We start from the raw sequence: 16,836 nt of genomic DNA, 5'->3' as shown, positions 1-16,836 counted from the left end.
TCTATCTTTACACTTGAGTTGAAATGAAGTTAATTTATTTGTTTCATGTGTTTTACTCGTAGATTGTCATAATGCTTTTGCCCTTGTGGTGCGCCCTCCCACAGAACAGGACAATCTGTTATTTAGCTTTCAGCTTGCAACAGAAGATACGGTGAAAGAAGACTGGCTCAGGATGCTGTGTCGGCATGTAGCCAACACTATTTGTAAAGCAGATGCTGTAAGCTTTGCAGTTTTTGGTAAAATTAAAAAAAATAAAACATATATGTATATACTCAGTGTGTGTATATATGCTCTGTGTGTGCGTGTGTATATATATACAGACAGGCAGACACAAGTTTGCCACACAACACATGCTTTTATTTACTGGTGGGAGCGCTTTCTCTGCTTCCCACAGCACAGTACATAGCCACAACAGTATAGCAAAGTAAACACAGTCCCTTCTCTTTGCTAGACCTTCCACCTCCAATCCTCTTTAGTGAGCTTCATTCACCACCTCCTGACCCTGGCTCCTCTAATGGAGTGAGGCAGCTCCTTTTATTCAGCACCTGGGAGTGCTCCAGGTGGATAATCATGAGTAGCTGGAACCCCTCCCAGGTGTGGCTGAAGTATATAGGGCTCTTCTGCACCCCCTAACGGCCCCCACGGAACCCAACAGGGCTGCATCAAACTCCAGTTCACAGTGTGCCCTGCGGGAATCCATGGTGCCAGTCGCTCAAGAGGGCTGCCCCATAGAATCCCAGGGTAGGTAGTTCCTTGCGGGTGCTCTCTCCCCTGCTCCTTCCATCCAGTTGGCATCCTGGCTGCATAATGGCTGTGGCTGTCCATCACATGTATATGTAGAATTTACTCAAAACATTTTTATATGTTAATAATTAATGATAAGGCTTACTGATTTTATCTAGTAGGTGAAACCAGTTGCCTTAAACTGTATTAACATCCAATTGCATTTGTGTCTGATTTTATACTTTTGTGTTGCTGTTATTTCTGAAGATATGTATTTATTACCATAAATTAGCAGGAGAAGGTAAAGCTTTGGTCAGCCTAAAGTATGCATTAGTTTTCCTTTTGGATGGGTAGTAAAATCCAAGAGTCAGGAAATCATAAAATGGACAGAGCTGCACACAAAATAGGTGTTAGTGTTAAAGATGGCACTCCTCCTATTGCTGCCCTTCCTCATATTTCTAGACACTGATACATGCAAAATTAGTTTTTAGACACATCTTACAGAGAGTAATGTGCAATTACTCTTCATTGTGTAGTCACTCGCCCGTCTTCTAAGTATAATCTACTCTAGACAGTATAAGAAAGCTTACTAATATAAGCATTTGTTTATGAAAAGCTAACTTTATTTAGAATGTTATTCAAGAAAAGTTTTTAGGGCATTTTTAATAAATTAAACAGGGTTGGAGGATTGATTTTGTTCTCACTAATTTTGAAGCGTTTGTACGCCTAATATTTAGTGCCTTTTTCAAATAAACATGTTGATTCCAATTAGCTTGTTGACTGTTAGCGCTGTGGCCCCAGAATAAAAAGAAAAAGATTAAGAACCATTTCAGTATAGTAAGAAATGTGGTTCAGTTCAGGTTTTTTTGCAAGGATATTGCCACGTTTAGATTAAGAAGTTATCCTTTACACATTTTAGGCATGGAAATGGAGAAGTGTATTTAATACTGTTACTAAAGTAGAAACTCTTTAATGGCAATGTACTAAATTAATCTGTACTTGTGTGTAAATTTATAAGATATACAGTATAATATTTGTAATCGTATCAAATATGTTATTTAAAATTTAAATTTTTATATACAAGATTGGCTTAAAATCCAACTGTGCAACTTTACTCATTTCCAGTAATGAAACACCCGAGGATGGGTTATTCATGGGTTATTTAATGTTGCCAATGAATGTAACACCGATATCCTTGGTATATAACATCAGTATACTCAGGAAAAAAAACAGGCTCAAGTAGTGTGGTAATCAACACAGAGCCTGAGTTAGAATTGATGGATCTTTATGGTCATCTGCTGCTTGTTTAATCTTAAATAGTTAATAATGGTTACACAATTATTTTTTGGGTATGGAGTAAACTACAGTATATTAATTTCACAGCCTAATCAGGATGATTTTACTTGAAAAAGATTCTTTTTTTACATTTCATTTTGATATTATGACATCTACATGTGTGTGCATGTCTGCATATATATGTGTGTGTATAAAGTGTAGATAGTGATGGATCCAAGTGGACAGGATAACAAGCCATTAATATATTCTTCTATTGGTCAAGAAGTATACAGATATTGCAACAGATATAAATGTTTTTTGCCTTAAAGCAACATGCAAATTTGCCAAGTGAAAATGTTTTCAAATACATAATCTAGTAATTTGCTCAATTTGCTGCTTCAGCTGGGATATATTTTTAACAAGGATGGTGCCCAAACCGGAGTATAGTAGTGGAAAAGCCTGGTTTAATTCATATGAACTTATGTTTTTAAAGATGTGAATGATCAGTAAGTCTGAGGGGCACTTTCAGAGCTTGCTGTAGTACAACAAAAACTGGCGCCTCATTGTGTTACCATCTCAAATTTTAATGGTCAAATAGACTACATTCCCAGGTCAGTAATCCTATGCTGCCTGTTTTTAATGGTGATAAACCCAGGTGTGTATATAGCCATTTGTAATATGCAGATCACAGAAATATTATGTTCTAATATTTTATTTAACTATTACACTATTTTTTTTGTCTTGAAAGTATTAGCAAGCTTGAGATATATCAGACTGAAAGCATTCAGAATATTGTGATGTATTTTTGACATTTTCCTCGGCAGTTTTATTTAAATATGTTCCCTAAAAATGTATTGATATTACAGAAACATTGCATTGTGGAGTACTTAAATACATTCTCTGAATATTATAATTTTTCTATTTTGGAGAAGAAAAAAGAAACGCTCAACATAAATTGGCCCATTAACATAAAAATACTTTGCCACTAGATGGCATCATACACCACACTCTGGCTCATTCATAATCATCTTTGTTAAATTTGGAGCACTCAAATAATTTAATACTTTTTTTTTTACACTCTAAAACAGGAAGACCTTCTGCAATCTGCTGATTCTGATACATTGCAAGTAAACACCAAGGATATGGACAGTACTCTGAGCAGAGCATCACGAGCTATTAAAAAGACTTCCCAAAAGGTAAATCCTGTTGAACAGCTTTTTGACCTTCCATGGCATTGTTTTTTTGTTTTCTTATTATTTATCATGGAGTTCTTCATTCAAAGATTAATGCAAGATACTACTATTACTCTATCAACTTAAATCAGCCTTATTTCTCCTTTTAATTTGTACAGGTCACTAGAGTTTTTTCTTTCACTAAAACTCCAAAACGAGTCATACAACGAGCTTTCATGATGAGCAGTACTCCTGACAGCAAAAGCCCTACTTCTCGCTCTGAACATAGTTTAGGTGGTCGTATAGCAAGCACTTCTTCACTTGCTGTAAGTAATTCGTGGGTAAAACTTTTTTTTTTTTTTACATTTTTCAACAAAGTTACATAGTAAAGATATTTTCAATGTTGTAAAAATAAGTGGTGAAGAAATTTCATTTTTAGGCATATATCCAAAACAGCTAGCATAACTCTATTGAAGGAAAAATAACATGCATTATTTGTTTTTCTGAGTATTTTAGAATTAACTTTTTAAGCAAAACATATCTCAAGGTTTGATCTATATTAATTTTAGTGAAAACACAGTACATTTTGTAAAGCTGTTAAAACAAACTTTTAACACATTTTTAATCAATTTTTTTCCCTCAAAATAGAGCATTTATGTGTAAACGTTTAATTGCTCCTTTACCAACCCCCTTTTCATCTCCTCCATGCTATACTTATGTGCAGTACATTTCATATTCATTATTTCAGACAGTATACAATATAGCAAAACTATTCCTCTATACTTCTCACTCATTTTGTTAGTTGTGTATTACTATTTTTCATACAATTGAATGAAAAATAGAATATGCTGAATTCTGAAAGGTTCTGAATTCTACTGGTACCGGGATTTTGGACACAAAGCAAAATGCATTTTACAGGCTTTGCTATCTGTTTATCCCTCTTCAGCATTTGAGTTATTTAATTCAAATGACTTTAAAGCTGCTGAAATATGGGGGTCCATCAGGTTTGTTTTATTGCATGACAACAAATATTGCTATATACATTTCTCTATGCTCTATTCTCTCGGTTGTGCTATGTGAGCTGCTCATGCACTGCATTTTGAGCACATACTTCAGTCATCAGCTACCTCTTTTACAAATGCAACTTTATTAACACATGCATGGTTAACTGTGTTATACAGTAGATAAATATTTTCTTGTTATTATCATTTAACAAATAGTAATGTACCTGAGTAATAAACTACTGTAAATAACATCAAGTTTTGAAAGTCTCTATACCACTTTCTATCACACAGTTTGGTATTTTATTCTATGGTTTTTATGTGTGAAGAAAAACTTGGATTTAGTCTGCCCTTCAAAGGTTTCCACCTGTGTTCCTTTATTTATGTCAAAGAATTTAAAGTATTAACTAACATCCACTGATCTAATTCCTTGAATAATTTTAAAAACCTCAGTCTTGCTATCTGTCAGTCTCTGTTTGCTTAAACTGAGAAATTTCAATTTCTTCGTTCTTTGCTCAAACCCTGCAGAACTAAAATCAACCTACACACTCCTCTCTGGACTTTCTTTAGCACTAAATAATCCTTTTTAATATTGAGACCAAAACCTGCACTCAGTATTCCAGATGAAGCCTCAGTATTGTGTTGTATAGCTTAATCCTAACCCTCCCTGACTTAAATAGCACAATGTGTAGAGTATAACATCCTATTAGCCTTCATAGTGACAAGTCCACTGCAACTCCTAGATCCCTCTCATAAGTTAATGTTTTATTTTTTTTTTTCAACTCTCAAACCTCCCATCTGATAGAGAAATGTGACATTTTAACTTCCTGCTTGTAATTCGTACATTTTCTTACATTCAATGTAATCTGTTATAAACTTCTGAGTCTTTATTCTATTTAGATCTCTACACAATGATTTGGTCATTTCAAGATTATCTGTTGTTCTACCTAGTTTTGTATCATTGTATTTCTATCCAGATTGTTTGTGCATATATTGTATTATATATTTCATATCTTTATGTCTATCTATCTATATGTATATATATATATATGTATATATTTATTAAATATTGCACATGCACACCATTTTTATCATCATCCAATTATGAAAGAGTTCCTCATACCTTAAATTTTTGTTCCTGGTATGTAAGCCCACTTTGCAGGCATCTGCACAATGTACTGTGAATTGATACTCTTTACTTTAGTCATAAAATTATCATGTGGTACCTTATGAAAGCTTTCTGAAAATCCAGATACATCATATTCACCTTTTTAATAATCAGTTTTGATCCTAACGTTTTGGCCTACAGTTACTTGGTCTAAAATATATGTACTCTTCCCATAAAACACAGCTGGCTATTTTAGGACCTAATTCAGGTCTGGAATAATTCTGAAATACTTTGACAGTGTGGATCCATCTGAATTAATATAGCATTCACAAACATCAAATACAGTGTTTTGGGGGGGCTGGAGCATTTCCCAGCAGCATGACCCAAGTTAGGAGACAGTTCTGAACAAGACATCTTTTCTTTGCAGTGCACACTTACCCACTAACACTTGAACTAGATACAGTTAAGCCAGATAACCTAACCAGCTTGTCTTTGAGAATGTGGAAGAAAAACCTTCACACATATTGGAAGACTCCACATTGACAGCATCAGAGTACAGGAATTGATCCATTATGGGAAAAAAGTCAATAATGCTTTTTTAAACCAAACATACTATTTTAATCTTTATGTAAGTAAACTGACTATTTTTAGTTGCCTCTTAATTAACTGAAAATGTAATTTCTACTTTAAGCATTATTTAATTTTAAGAAAAAATGTTAGCAATGTGCCATAAACTAAAAATTTTTTATCACTGCCTTTACTAAAGTAATTTTGTTTTGGCTCTTGCATAGTCTTCAGGACTTGTTTTTCTTTAACTGTGATCCTGGGGCTTTTCATTCTAATCAATTTAATAATAAGACCAAGTTCAGATTTTAGGCAAATTCTCTCTTAATTATTGTCAATTTAATGGATAAGTATTTGTCACTATTCTTGTTTGATTTGGTTTTTTTTTTTGTGTTTCCTCTGATAATCTAGAAAGCAGCCAAAGTCTAAAATTCTATAGCTCTAGACAGACTAATGCTTGGGCTATAACACCTACATTTACAGATCCTGTCTTTATTTAATTCCCAGTGGTGTTTTTCCCCCTTTTCTGCAAGCTGGTTTGCTTATTTATTTACTTAATTTTACACAAACTTCCTGGGCATCTGAACCTAATATTAACTATATCACACAATATAGTTTACTTTTATAATTATTTAATAATCATTATTTAATTAAACAAAAGGGGCGTTGAAAAGTTATTTTTGAAATTGTAAGTGCGCATCACAGTTTAGGAGTTTCAAACCATTTCTTATAATTGTTCTGTAGTCATTGATGTTGAAAGTGTTTTTTTGTAAACAAAATTTCTCTCAGAAAGGTCAAAAAGACTTTTACACATTCTTTTTATAAATAGATAATGAAAAATTCACTCACTCATCAACAAAAACACTGTCTTACATTTAGCAAAAACTGAAATTTGGCAGGATGATACATTTAGGGCAGTAGGTATCCATTAAGTAACCCATTCTCCCATAGAAAAACTAAATACCACAAAATCTCAAAAATGCTTTGACACATTTCATTATAATATAATTGCGACATACAAAAAAGAAAATTAGCAATCACACTTATCGTTGATATTTGTCATTAATGGACATTCTAATGGACTGCTTTCCCTGTTTTGATACAGCACTGAAAGCGGTTACATAGAGAAATGTGGCATGCTGGTTTATACAAATTAAGGCAATCGGTAGAAGTGAAGTGAAAGGTGCAAAGTTAGATTAAGCTCGAAGTAGACTTCCCAGCCACTGTGGCTATGAGCCTAGTCAATGTCATGCAACATCATCCCCCTAATCTTATCTGCATCTTTGTGCACATGACAAAGTGGGACTACCATTCCCATTAGCCAGGGTGCTGCTCCAGATAATTGCATCACTGCTTCCAAAGTTTAAATAAGAGCATTGATAAAAATGCCATGCACCAATGGTAGCAACTGCTGCTTCCCCCAGACAGATACTTTGGCATAAAAATGTAATTCTCTCACTGGATTACAGTGTTTATCTTAGATAAGTTCTCAACCTTTGTGGCCTTAGAACCCAGAACGTACTTAATCAGATATAGCTGCTATAGAAAGGATTTCTATTTGCATATGCCTAGACTTGATTAATTTTAAAACCAAAGTTTCAGTAACTTGTTTAAAAATAGAAGTGAGATGAGTGTCAATCTAATAGTATGTTTTTTCAAAACTGTTTGAATTTGTAATTTTTCTTTTTAGATAAAAGGTTTAAGTCATTGAAGACTGAAATTTTCTTCAGATTTGAACATCAATTAATCTTATAACTATCAGTTTTATTGCAATACTTATTATGATGTAAGTGCATTTTAGAAATGCATATATGTTACATGTTTTTGTTTTGTATCCTAACTTTATGTAGATTTCTCGTTCTTCATCTACATTCAATCTTAATTGTACAACAAGGCAAGCAAATGTTCAGCGCTCAAATTCTTTAGATGGGAGTTCCCCAAATCACAGACCCCGGGTTCCTGTTTGTGCTAGAAATACTTTCAGCCCCAATAAACATGTCGGCAACAGCAGCAGATCATCTTGCTCTTCAGACCCCTCTGCCGTAGCTCAGGCTTGTGCTCTACCAGTGACTACAACCACTGAGCCAAGCCCACAGATGCTTTCTTCCAGTCAGCATTCTTCTTTTGTATCCAATACTGAAACTCTCGTGTAGTGAGAGTGCGTGATGTGAGCATATATTTACTTCAGCACTTTTTTTTTGTATGCACCTAATTGTAAGCAAATTCTTTCTTTCCAAGAAACTCTTCTTTATTAGTACCCAGTATTTTTTAATGTTGTGTACAGTATAATTCATTTTGAATATAAGTACAGGGTTAGGGTTGTAATGAAGGTTTTTGTCATTATTTGCTTAAACTATCTGGCATTGCCCGATCTTATGTCTAGAACATCAGCATTTGTGGAAATGAGAAGATTAAACAGTAACATACTCTAAGTGATATTTAGTTTACAAATTCATATAGTGTAACATTTTGTTCTTCTGTGCTAAATACATGAATATATTATTGCAATATGGCTAACTAACTAAATTAATGCTTTGTGTTATAGAATATTTTTGGTTTTCCCCATCAATGCGTACATGTATAAATGTTTTGGTGTGCCCAATCTGGAGCAAGCAGTATATAGATAACCATGGAAAAAGCCTTTCTATGTTAATGCATGCTACCTTGAGTGACTGTCGCACTGGATATTGTAGTCTCTTAAATTTGAAAGGCTTGTCATTGGGTATCATAGGAATGCATGGAATAGACGCAGCTTCTCCTTTAGCATTGCCAGTTAAAGTTTTCGCTTCTAACAAAAAATAATGACCCCCAAATACAGTACCTATATTTTTTACGTAGAAATATTTTGGTCTGCCATATTTGATATGTCATTTTGTATTTAGATAAAAACAAATTCACATTTGTTATCTTCCCAGAAAACGCCCTGGTTCCAATTTTGGTCATTATCAGTTATTAAAGAAATAGTAACAATATTTTTTAAGTGTCAGGGGAATTATATCTGGGGAGGTGTGTGGTGTCCAGGTTTCATGGTAGCTTATCTTGTCTGTATGGTTATAGAGAGTAAACTTTGGTCCAGATTGGTCCAGGGGTTTAGGGTTGTATAGGGAACATATATACAGACAGAACCAAGCATTCAATTTTATATATACTATATGTAGAATACAAATACTTTTAAGATTTTTAAAATGTGATCTTTTAAACATGCATAGTAACACTGTACATGTTGTAGATGATATTCAAATTGTACCTCATGAATCTCTTTAACTTACAGTATCTGTGAAAACAATTTTAATAATTTGTTTGCTATTTAAATCCAATCTGTGTAATTTGTTAGTGCAAAAATTACACATTAACTTTCTTTCATTGAATACAGCTAAAATTGACACTTTTTTATTGCAGTTTCTTGTGCACCAGCCTCATTCTCCATCTACAGTTCATTGCTGCTTTTTGTGAATATTTATCAGGTAGAATTTTAAAGAACCTTAATTTTCGTTGTTTTATTGAACTAGGTAATAAAGAATAAAATACACAACATTTTCAAATGGATTTTTGAAAATAAACATTTCATGACCTCAACAGGCCTTATAGTACAATTCAAGTCTGCTACACTATCTGCTTAAATAAAAATGTTAGGTTTTCCTGCAGCTGTTACATTTTCATATAAAACAAGTTAAAATAAAACATTTAACTAGATATACGGTACTACGTTAACATATTTTCTTCACTTTCAAAAAGGAGTTCAGTGTTTGAAAATGTTGTACTTCACTGATGTATAAAAAAATTATTCTTGGAAAGAAAGAATAGCTTCAATTTTTAGCCCACTATATTGTATTGCTTTAATGCCACAAGGGAGAAGAGAGTGCATTTCAGGTGATGGTTTAATGTGCACATTTTAAATATAAAGTGTTCTTATTTGTGTGTGTTAACTGTTTTGTGAATGTTTTTTTTAATAGACGAGTCTTAACAACATGACTTTCCATTAATTGCTTTAAATTTTGAAAATAGTGTAAGACTTTTGAGTATTGCTTTTTAAAGTTATTACATGTACTGATAGTAACAAAAATTTTTTTTTTTTGGTTTTCCTGATGAGTGTTCTCCTTCATCCAAAAGTGCTTATCTTTAATGGTGTATCTTTCTGGAATTGCTGAAATATTTTTGTACTGCTAAAACAACTACAGGGTGGTCCAGATCTAATTATGCAGATCCAGATCGCCTGGATGACTTTGATTTATGCGGGGACAATTCCAGTTCGGCGCAAAGACGATTCTTCATGTCGTTAGTTCGCACAGTTCTCGATGGTCTGGGATTTTTCGGGTCATTTTCTATGTAATAAACTTAATAACTTATAGCGTAATGATAACTGCATAATTAGATCTGGACCACCCTATATGTTTTAAAGAGCAAAATATACAATCTTGAAGCTCATACCTGTTTGCACATTCTTCCAGTATAGAACATATGTTGTGATATGTTGTATCACAACAAGAATCATATTGGAATGTTAGCAGGAATTTAGGAAACCCACAGAGTTTTTGCACAGAATATATATATATTTTTAACCTAGCTTTACAGAACTTTTTACTGATCGTATTGGAAATCCAATACCCTGGCAAGATTTTATTCCCTTTTGTTTTATTGGGAGTTACACAGAATATTTTCAAGTACAACAGACATCTCTAATAGAAATTACAATTCCGCAGTGTTTCTTTTGTTTTCGTGAAACTAGGTGGAAGTTAACACATTTTGCAAGTTGCAAGAGTATTACATATGAATATATTTTTCAGTGTATATAATTAACATCACTCATTACTCATTTGCCATATATAGGCTAGTTTTGTCTGTTTACCCTGATGCTACAGTGAAATATGAATTCTGATTCCCTATAGCCTTGTTAGTCTTACAAGTGCCTTATATTGTATAAGAAAATGCAACAATTTAAAATTATAGGCCCGCAATCCCTATCCCTTATCTGTCAAGTCAAACTTCAAAATATTTGAAACACCTCAAACTTTTCAAAAGTTTGAGTGCACAGGAAACACTGCATTGTCAGTGATGTCGTATGCTGCACCTATTTGGTCAGTGGTGTGCATTTTGAACCTTTGTTCATGTTTTGAAGGCAACATTAAATCTCTGCAGAGTTGCTGTGTTGTGATATCTCCCTATACTTACCCTTTACCTATTTTCTTCAGGGTTAAATGTATTCATCCGGTTGCTTTACCAGGTTGGTCTACTGTCACACCTAAGAAACACACACGCACATAGATATATACATACACACAAACCCTAATCACTACAGTGCTCTATAAATGACATGTACATAGCTGGTTAATCTCTAGCACTTCTCACCACACAAGTCCCTCATGAATAACACATACACAACTGGTCACTCTCTTAGCACTTCAAGAGACATACTTATTATTGGCACGAACAACATACTATGTTTTAAATATATCTCAGACCTAAATATTACTTTGGTGTCTGGGAATATATTTAAAAATACTGTACAAAGGCTCAACATCCTTGGTTATAGGCCATTTATCAAACAAGAATACTTACTTTATGTACTGTTCCCTACTATTGGATTCTCAGCCTTAATAAACTTTGCAGATCAGAGCGAATTGCAAACTTCTGACACATGACGACAAAGTATAGAAAGTTAAAAGCTGTGTTGCATTTTTTTACATGAATAATACGAATAAGGAATAATAGAAAATAAGATTGATATTAAAGTCTGGATATGTGTATATATATATATATATATATATATATATATATATATATATATAGTCTTTTAGAAAAAGCTTACGGAAAATAAGATGCCAAAGATGAATGTCCCAGGGCACATTGATCCAGCAATCAAAGTTGTTCATGATATGCTTTAGCTGACAATCAGATGAAAATGGTCACATGTTTCTGGTGCCCTCTCTTGATGTCATTCTGTCTTCTCCTGTTGATGTCATTGCTCCATCCTCTTTGGATGTCACTCTCAGATGAGGCATATTTATATCGAAATTCCACATGACTTTCACAACACATGATTGTTACATACACCTGATTTGCTGGCTGTCATTATGATGGAGGAATTTACTCAGAATCTTTAATCTGTTTGAGTACATCCATTTCCCAGATGTTTTCCTGTCCCAAGCTATAAACTGGGTTGGCAGTTTATAGTCCCACTGCATCTCCTTCTGTTCACAGGTTGTAAAGTAATTGGATACAGTTTGAATCATCTTCATTTCTTCCTTTCCCAAGCTGTAAACCAGTGTAGTAATTCTTAGTCCCACTGTTTGAAGCATCTCCTGGATTTCTGCTTCATTGAAACAGATGCTACTGTGATTGATACCTATACAATTCAGGAAAACACAATGTTTTGATGTTAAAAGTGCCCATACAGGTGTCCCTTATTTAAATTCATCTTGTTTGGCTTGAGTAAAATATAATGGAAATATAGAGAGAAAATTGCAGATTTTTCACACCACAGCATGTGCATTCCCTAGAGAGGATTATGAGTGAGGCGAGAGAGCCTGTACTGGATGTGTATTGTGAAAAACAGGTTATAGAAGTAAGTGATGCTTGGACATCTGTAGCAACATTCAAATGCCTTAATGAAAGTTTGGTTTAAGTAAGTGAGCATTAGCAAAAATATGAAAGATGTTGTTTCTCTGCAGTACTAAATTTTTAAATATTTGTACCAGTCATGCACTTGAATTTGCTTTTTGCACAGCACCTGTTAAAAGTTCCCATAACCTTTTGTGAGCATGACGTGTGCACACTTAGAGTTTGCCACACAGTTTGCGCATGAGCATGTTCTGCAGCTTCTCCAAAATGCCCTTTCTTGTTTGATTGTCAGTGTGGGCACAAACTTGGAGGTGCACAGGTAGCTCTCTGGATGAGTGCTGTAATCTAGATATACTTAAAATTGATATTTTTGCTGTATGTGTTAAACACTTCACACATTACAAGTAGTAACAATACTGTATTTCATACCTTGTTGTAGCTTTTTACATTCTGAATTCAGTTGATGAATTTTTAAAATTCGGGTGGTACTTAAGAAATAAATTGGTAATTTTTAAATTAAAGGTATCTTTTTCACCAGTCATTTGCACTAAAATGTTTTATTTAGAGAAGCTGTATTTTTATTTAAAGATTTACAAGGGGGGTGTTTTCCCTTTTTGTGAGTCAAGCACGATTAGAAAAGCAGAGAGAATGGGGTGCCCTTGGTGAAATGGGGGGGTGGGGGGGGAGCAGGGGATCAAGAATATCACGCCACCTTGATCACTTTGGCAGACTGCGGTTGTGTCACATTGATTAAACTACCATGGCTAGTGTGTGTATGTATATGTAAATACATATATATAAATATGTGTGTGGTGTGTGAGTCAATATATCTATAACTATCTATATCTGTATACATCTATATGTTTAAATGCTTAGAAATATTGCTTCATCAAATATATTTTAAAAAAGGTCCTGTCTTTGGAGCATCTTTTATGCAGGTTGCTGTTTACATGAAAACTCTACCTGCACTCTAAAAACAATAAATATCGCTCCACTTGAAAGTGCAAGTTTCTGGAGAAAGTGAATGTCTGTCATCATGATTGTCGTAAAAATGTGGCAAACTTTAGGAATGCTGAGTTTGCTCTTTAAGAAATCACTTTCGTTGTAAAGCATGCAAAAAGTATACAATGTAGAAGTGTACATTTGTAAAAAAAAAAAAAAGCCCACAGATTTCCTGAGGCTTGAGATGCTCAACAGGTTTTTATAGCATATTGCTGGTCCTGACATCACGTACTGATAAGAGTACATTTAGGCATTTTATGATTGGTGTTGGGGTTTAGCAAGTTGTAAACTTGAATAATTCTTCTGTAGTTTCCATTACAGACAAGTGAAGTTGTTTGTCACTCCATATTCTTTCTGAAGGTAACTATGAAAACAGTTACACCAGGATCATGAAGAGGCTCACTGGTGTATTTTCAATTATGTGTCTCTTTAAAATGTTGAAACCCAGACAGTTTTCCAAAAGGATGTGCGCAGGGACTGTAAAGAGATAATGTGGAAATTAGTACTGCATCAGTAGTACTAATCAAACATTTCCAGTGTGATTAGTGCTACAGATGTCTTTGAGGTAATGCAAGGATAAGCAATCCACCATAACACACATTGATAGATTTTATTAAGCTTTAAAAGTAGCACTAAAAGTGAAAATTAAATTAAACACATAGGAAAAATGTGAAACTCAAGCAAAAAGCCACACTTTATAAATATTTTCTTCTAATTTCTGTCATGTTACTTTGTTTTAGGCATTCCAGTCCCCTTCCCTTGTCAGCCTTCCTTCCTTGTTTGAGAGGCGTTACTCTACCTTCAGTCGATCAACAACTCACCTCATATAAGAATGAAAAACATTTCTGACAAATTATACAGAGATTTTTTTTCTTCCCTGTAAACACTAAACTAAGTATTAAGGTACTGTTTGTAAATTCTAACATTTTATTAATATATTACTAAATTTGTTTTTTTATCTTGTCACAAATAATGGAAGGATTATAATTTTTTTTACTCTTACTGGTTACTTTTTTATTAATTATCTTGTTAAGTGTTGACAAACACTGCATACTGTCTCTGTATGTAGCATTCAGATTCAATGCAAACGCTGTAAGGAACTGAAGAAAATTAAAAAAAAAAAAAATCCAAACGAGTGTATGTTTATTTGGAAGAGGCTTATTTTTAGCTACTGGTCCTCCTTCCAAAAGAATACTTAAATAATAAACTGACATCTTTTGGCTTTTATAAAGCTTCTTTGTTTATTTTGTTTTTGTTGTACATTTAATCATTTAGGTGACGTAACCATTAAGGTTAAAACATCTGTTATTGTTAATGTTGAAACATTAATGCATGATGTATTCCTGATTTAAAAAAATCACCAATTTGGATTTTATTAATTATTTCTATATTTATTTCTCTTTTGTATTAGGATGTTTTGAATGCCTTGCATTTGTGTAATGATCTGTTTTGTAAATATTTATGTATGTTTTCTGTCCTGTTTGTGATATATAGCCTATATTTGTTGTTAAATGTGGATCAATACGTAAATTCCGTTTGAATTATTGTATCTATGCAAATGAATCTATATTAAAAGGTTTCCATTACAATTTAACAAATTCCTTGTTGCCTGTTTGTTTGGGTGGGAGGAATGGTTTTGAAGGACTTGGGGAGTAAGTGAAAAAAAGAAAGAAAGTGAACATTGTGGGCTGGGAGTTTAATCAAGATTTCAAAACATTGTTTTCTCATAAATAATGGCACTTCGGAAGCATTTTGTCACGTTTGCTTCAACTGAATAATTTGTTTGCCCTCGTTTTTAGTCAACAAAATCTTTACTTTTGCTCTCGGCATTCTCTTTAGATATTATAATTTGCAGTCCAGACTGTTACTGTTAGCCGAGTTTTAGAAATGCTCAGACTAGGTATAAATACTGTGCATATTATTCTAAGTAACAAAAACTAAACTGATGATGTAGTGCTATTTACTTCAGAAACATATGCATGAAATTCATATTTTTATAGGAGTGTTGTAGTAAAGTCTCTTTAAATTATGTGAAAGAGAATAAGCAGGTTACTATATGATTGTATTATAGTTAGGCTAAGGATTTTTTCTGAATCATTGTGGCTTCATTTCTCATGCTTAACTGACGCTGAAACTGAGCACCTTTCAGAATATACATGGTTCTGATTTGATACATTTTTGGGGAATGCACAAACATGTACAAATTTGACTATAAATGACAGGATATGCAGTGCTGTCTTGTGACTTTCCACTATTCGGCTTTCGGAAGAAATAAATGCGTATATGCTGCTTTCCTTATGATTAAATATGGAAGTGGTTTGAGTCCAAAAAGAAAAGAGGCTCAGAATGTGAAGCTGTGCTAGAAAGAGATGACAGGAAAGCAATGCTGGGAAGTTTTGGATCTAAAAAAATGAAATCTGAACTAAAATATGCTTCATTAAGACCAAGAATTGAGGCTTATTGGTAAGAAAGTGTTCAGTGAGCACAGCTCTTTGGTACTTGAGCTGAAATACTGGTTAAGGTAATCTGGATTCTTTCTCAGGATTGTGGGGTTTAAAATATATTTCTATGCAGAAGTTTGGACACCACTGGCCAAATTACTTTTTTTTTTCTCTCTCTTTTGCATAAATGTCAACAAAATAGTAAATGCAACATTATCGATTAACTGTATATGGAAATATTTTACCTAAAGGCTGAAAATAAAATGGTTACCTTACTTAAAGGAGACATTAAGATACACTTTATACAAGAATATTTTGATACATAATATCTGCTTTTGAAATTTAATACTCTTATGACAAATTCTCCCAGCAGCCTTGTTCTTAGGAATATTTTTTGGTCAAGAATAAAAACTTGGACATATTTTTGCTAAATGAAATGTATATATTTGGCACAGGGAATTTTCACTCTGCTGAGTTTCTTCCATCTTTGTTATATCTTGCTTTATATTCACTGTATTTCACTCTGTAACATAAGAGCATTGGAACAACTTTTGATGAGAACCGGTCATTCAGCCCACCAAGCTCTATTCACATAAATTTTTCAAAATATCTCTGAGTTGGGATTTGAACATCCCTAAAGTCCTGCTGTCTACCACTTGTAAGTTATTCCATGTGTCTGGGGTTCTCTGGGTGAAGCAACATTTTATAATATTTTTGCAGAATTTTCCCTTAGGTTTCCAATTGTGTCTCCATGTTCTTGTTGAGTTTATTTTAAAGTAACAAAAACTAAATAAATAAACAAAATATTATGGTTACTACAACTATACATACAACACTCATCCCTGTGCCACACACTCACTTTCCCATCTTCTTGCTTCCACTCAATGTCGCTCCATCTCCCGTTGTACTCTTGTCCTTTTCTCTGGCCTTCTTTTCTTTAACTTCCTTTACTCTTCCCCTCTCTGCCATGTAGGCTCCTTTATATGGCCTGA

General features: G+C 33.7%; 1 protein-coding gene across 7 annotated transcripts in view; it reads left to right on the top strand.

Annotated features, from left to right (window-relative positions):
• The window catches only part of ect2 (epithelial cell transforming 2), an 86,325-nt gene extending 71,789 nt beyond the window's left edge, over positions 1-14,536 (top strand). For 4 of the 7 annotated variants that reach the window (XM_039759028.1, XM_039759023.1, XM_039759013.1 and 1 more), the window contains 4 exons: positions 63-217; positions 3,087-3,194; positions 3,350-3,496; positions 14,144-14,536. In XM_039759028.1, the coding sequence (XP_039614962.1) occupies positions 63-217; positions 3,087-3,194; positions 3,350-3,496; positions 14,144-14,233 (500 nt within the window). In that variant the 3' untranslated portion in view covers positions 14,234-14,536. Of the gene's footprint in view, positions 1-62; positions 218-3,086; positions 3,195-3,349; positions 3,497-7,693; positions 8,011-14,143 lie in introns of all 7 variants that reach the window. The other 3 variants (XM_039758997.1, XM_039758990.1, XM_039758982.1) reach the window with 1 other exon arrangement.
• The last annotated feature ends 2,300 nt before the right edge of the window (positions 14,537-16,836 follow it).

This window comes from Polypterus senegalus, chromosome 1, assembly GCF_016835505.1.
Source record: "Polypterus senegalus isolate Bchr_013 chromosome 1, ASM1683550v1, whole genome shotgun sequence".
Classification (NCBI taxonomy): Eukaryota; Metazoa; Chordata; class Cladistia; order Polypteriformes; family Polypteridae; genus Polypterus; species Polypterus senegalus.
Note: the sequence above shows the minus strand (reverse complement) of the source record. Positions and strands in the feature narration are given on the sequence as shown.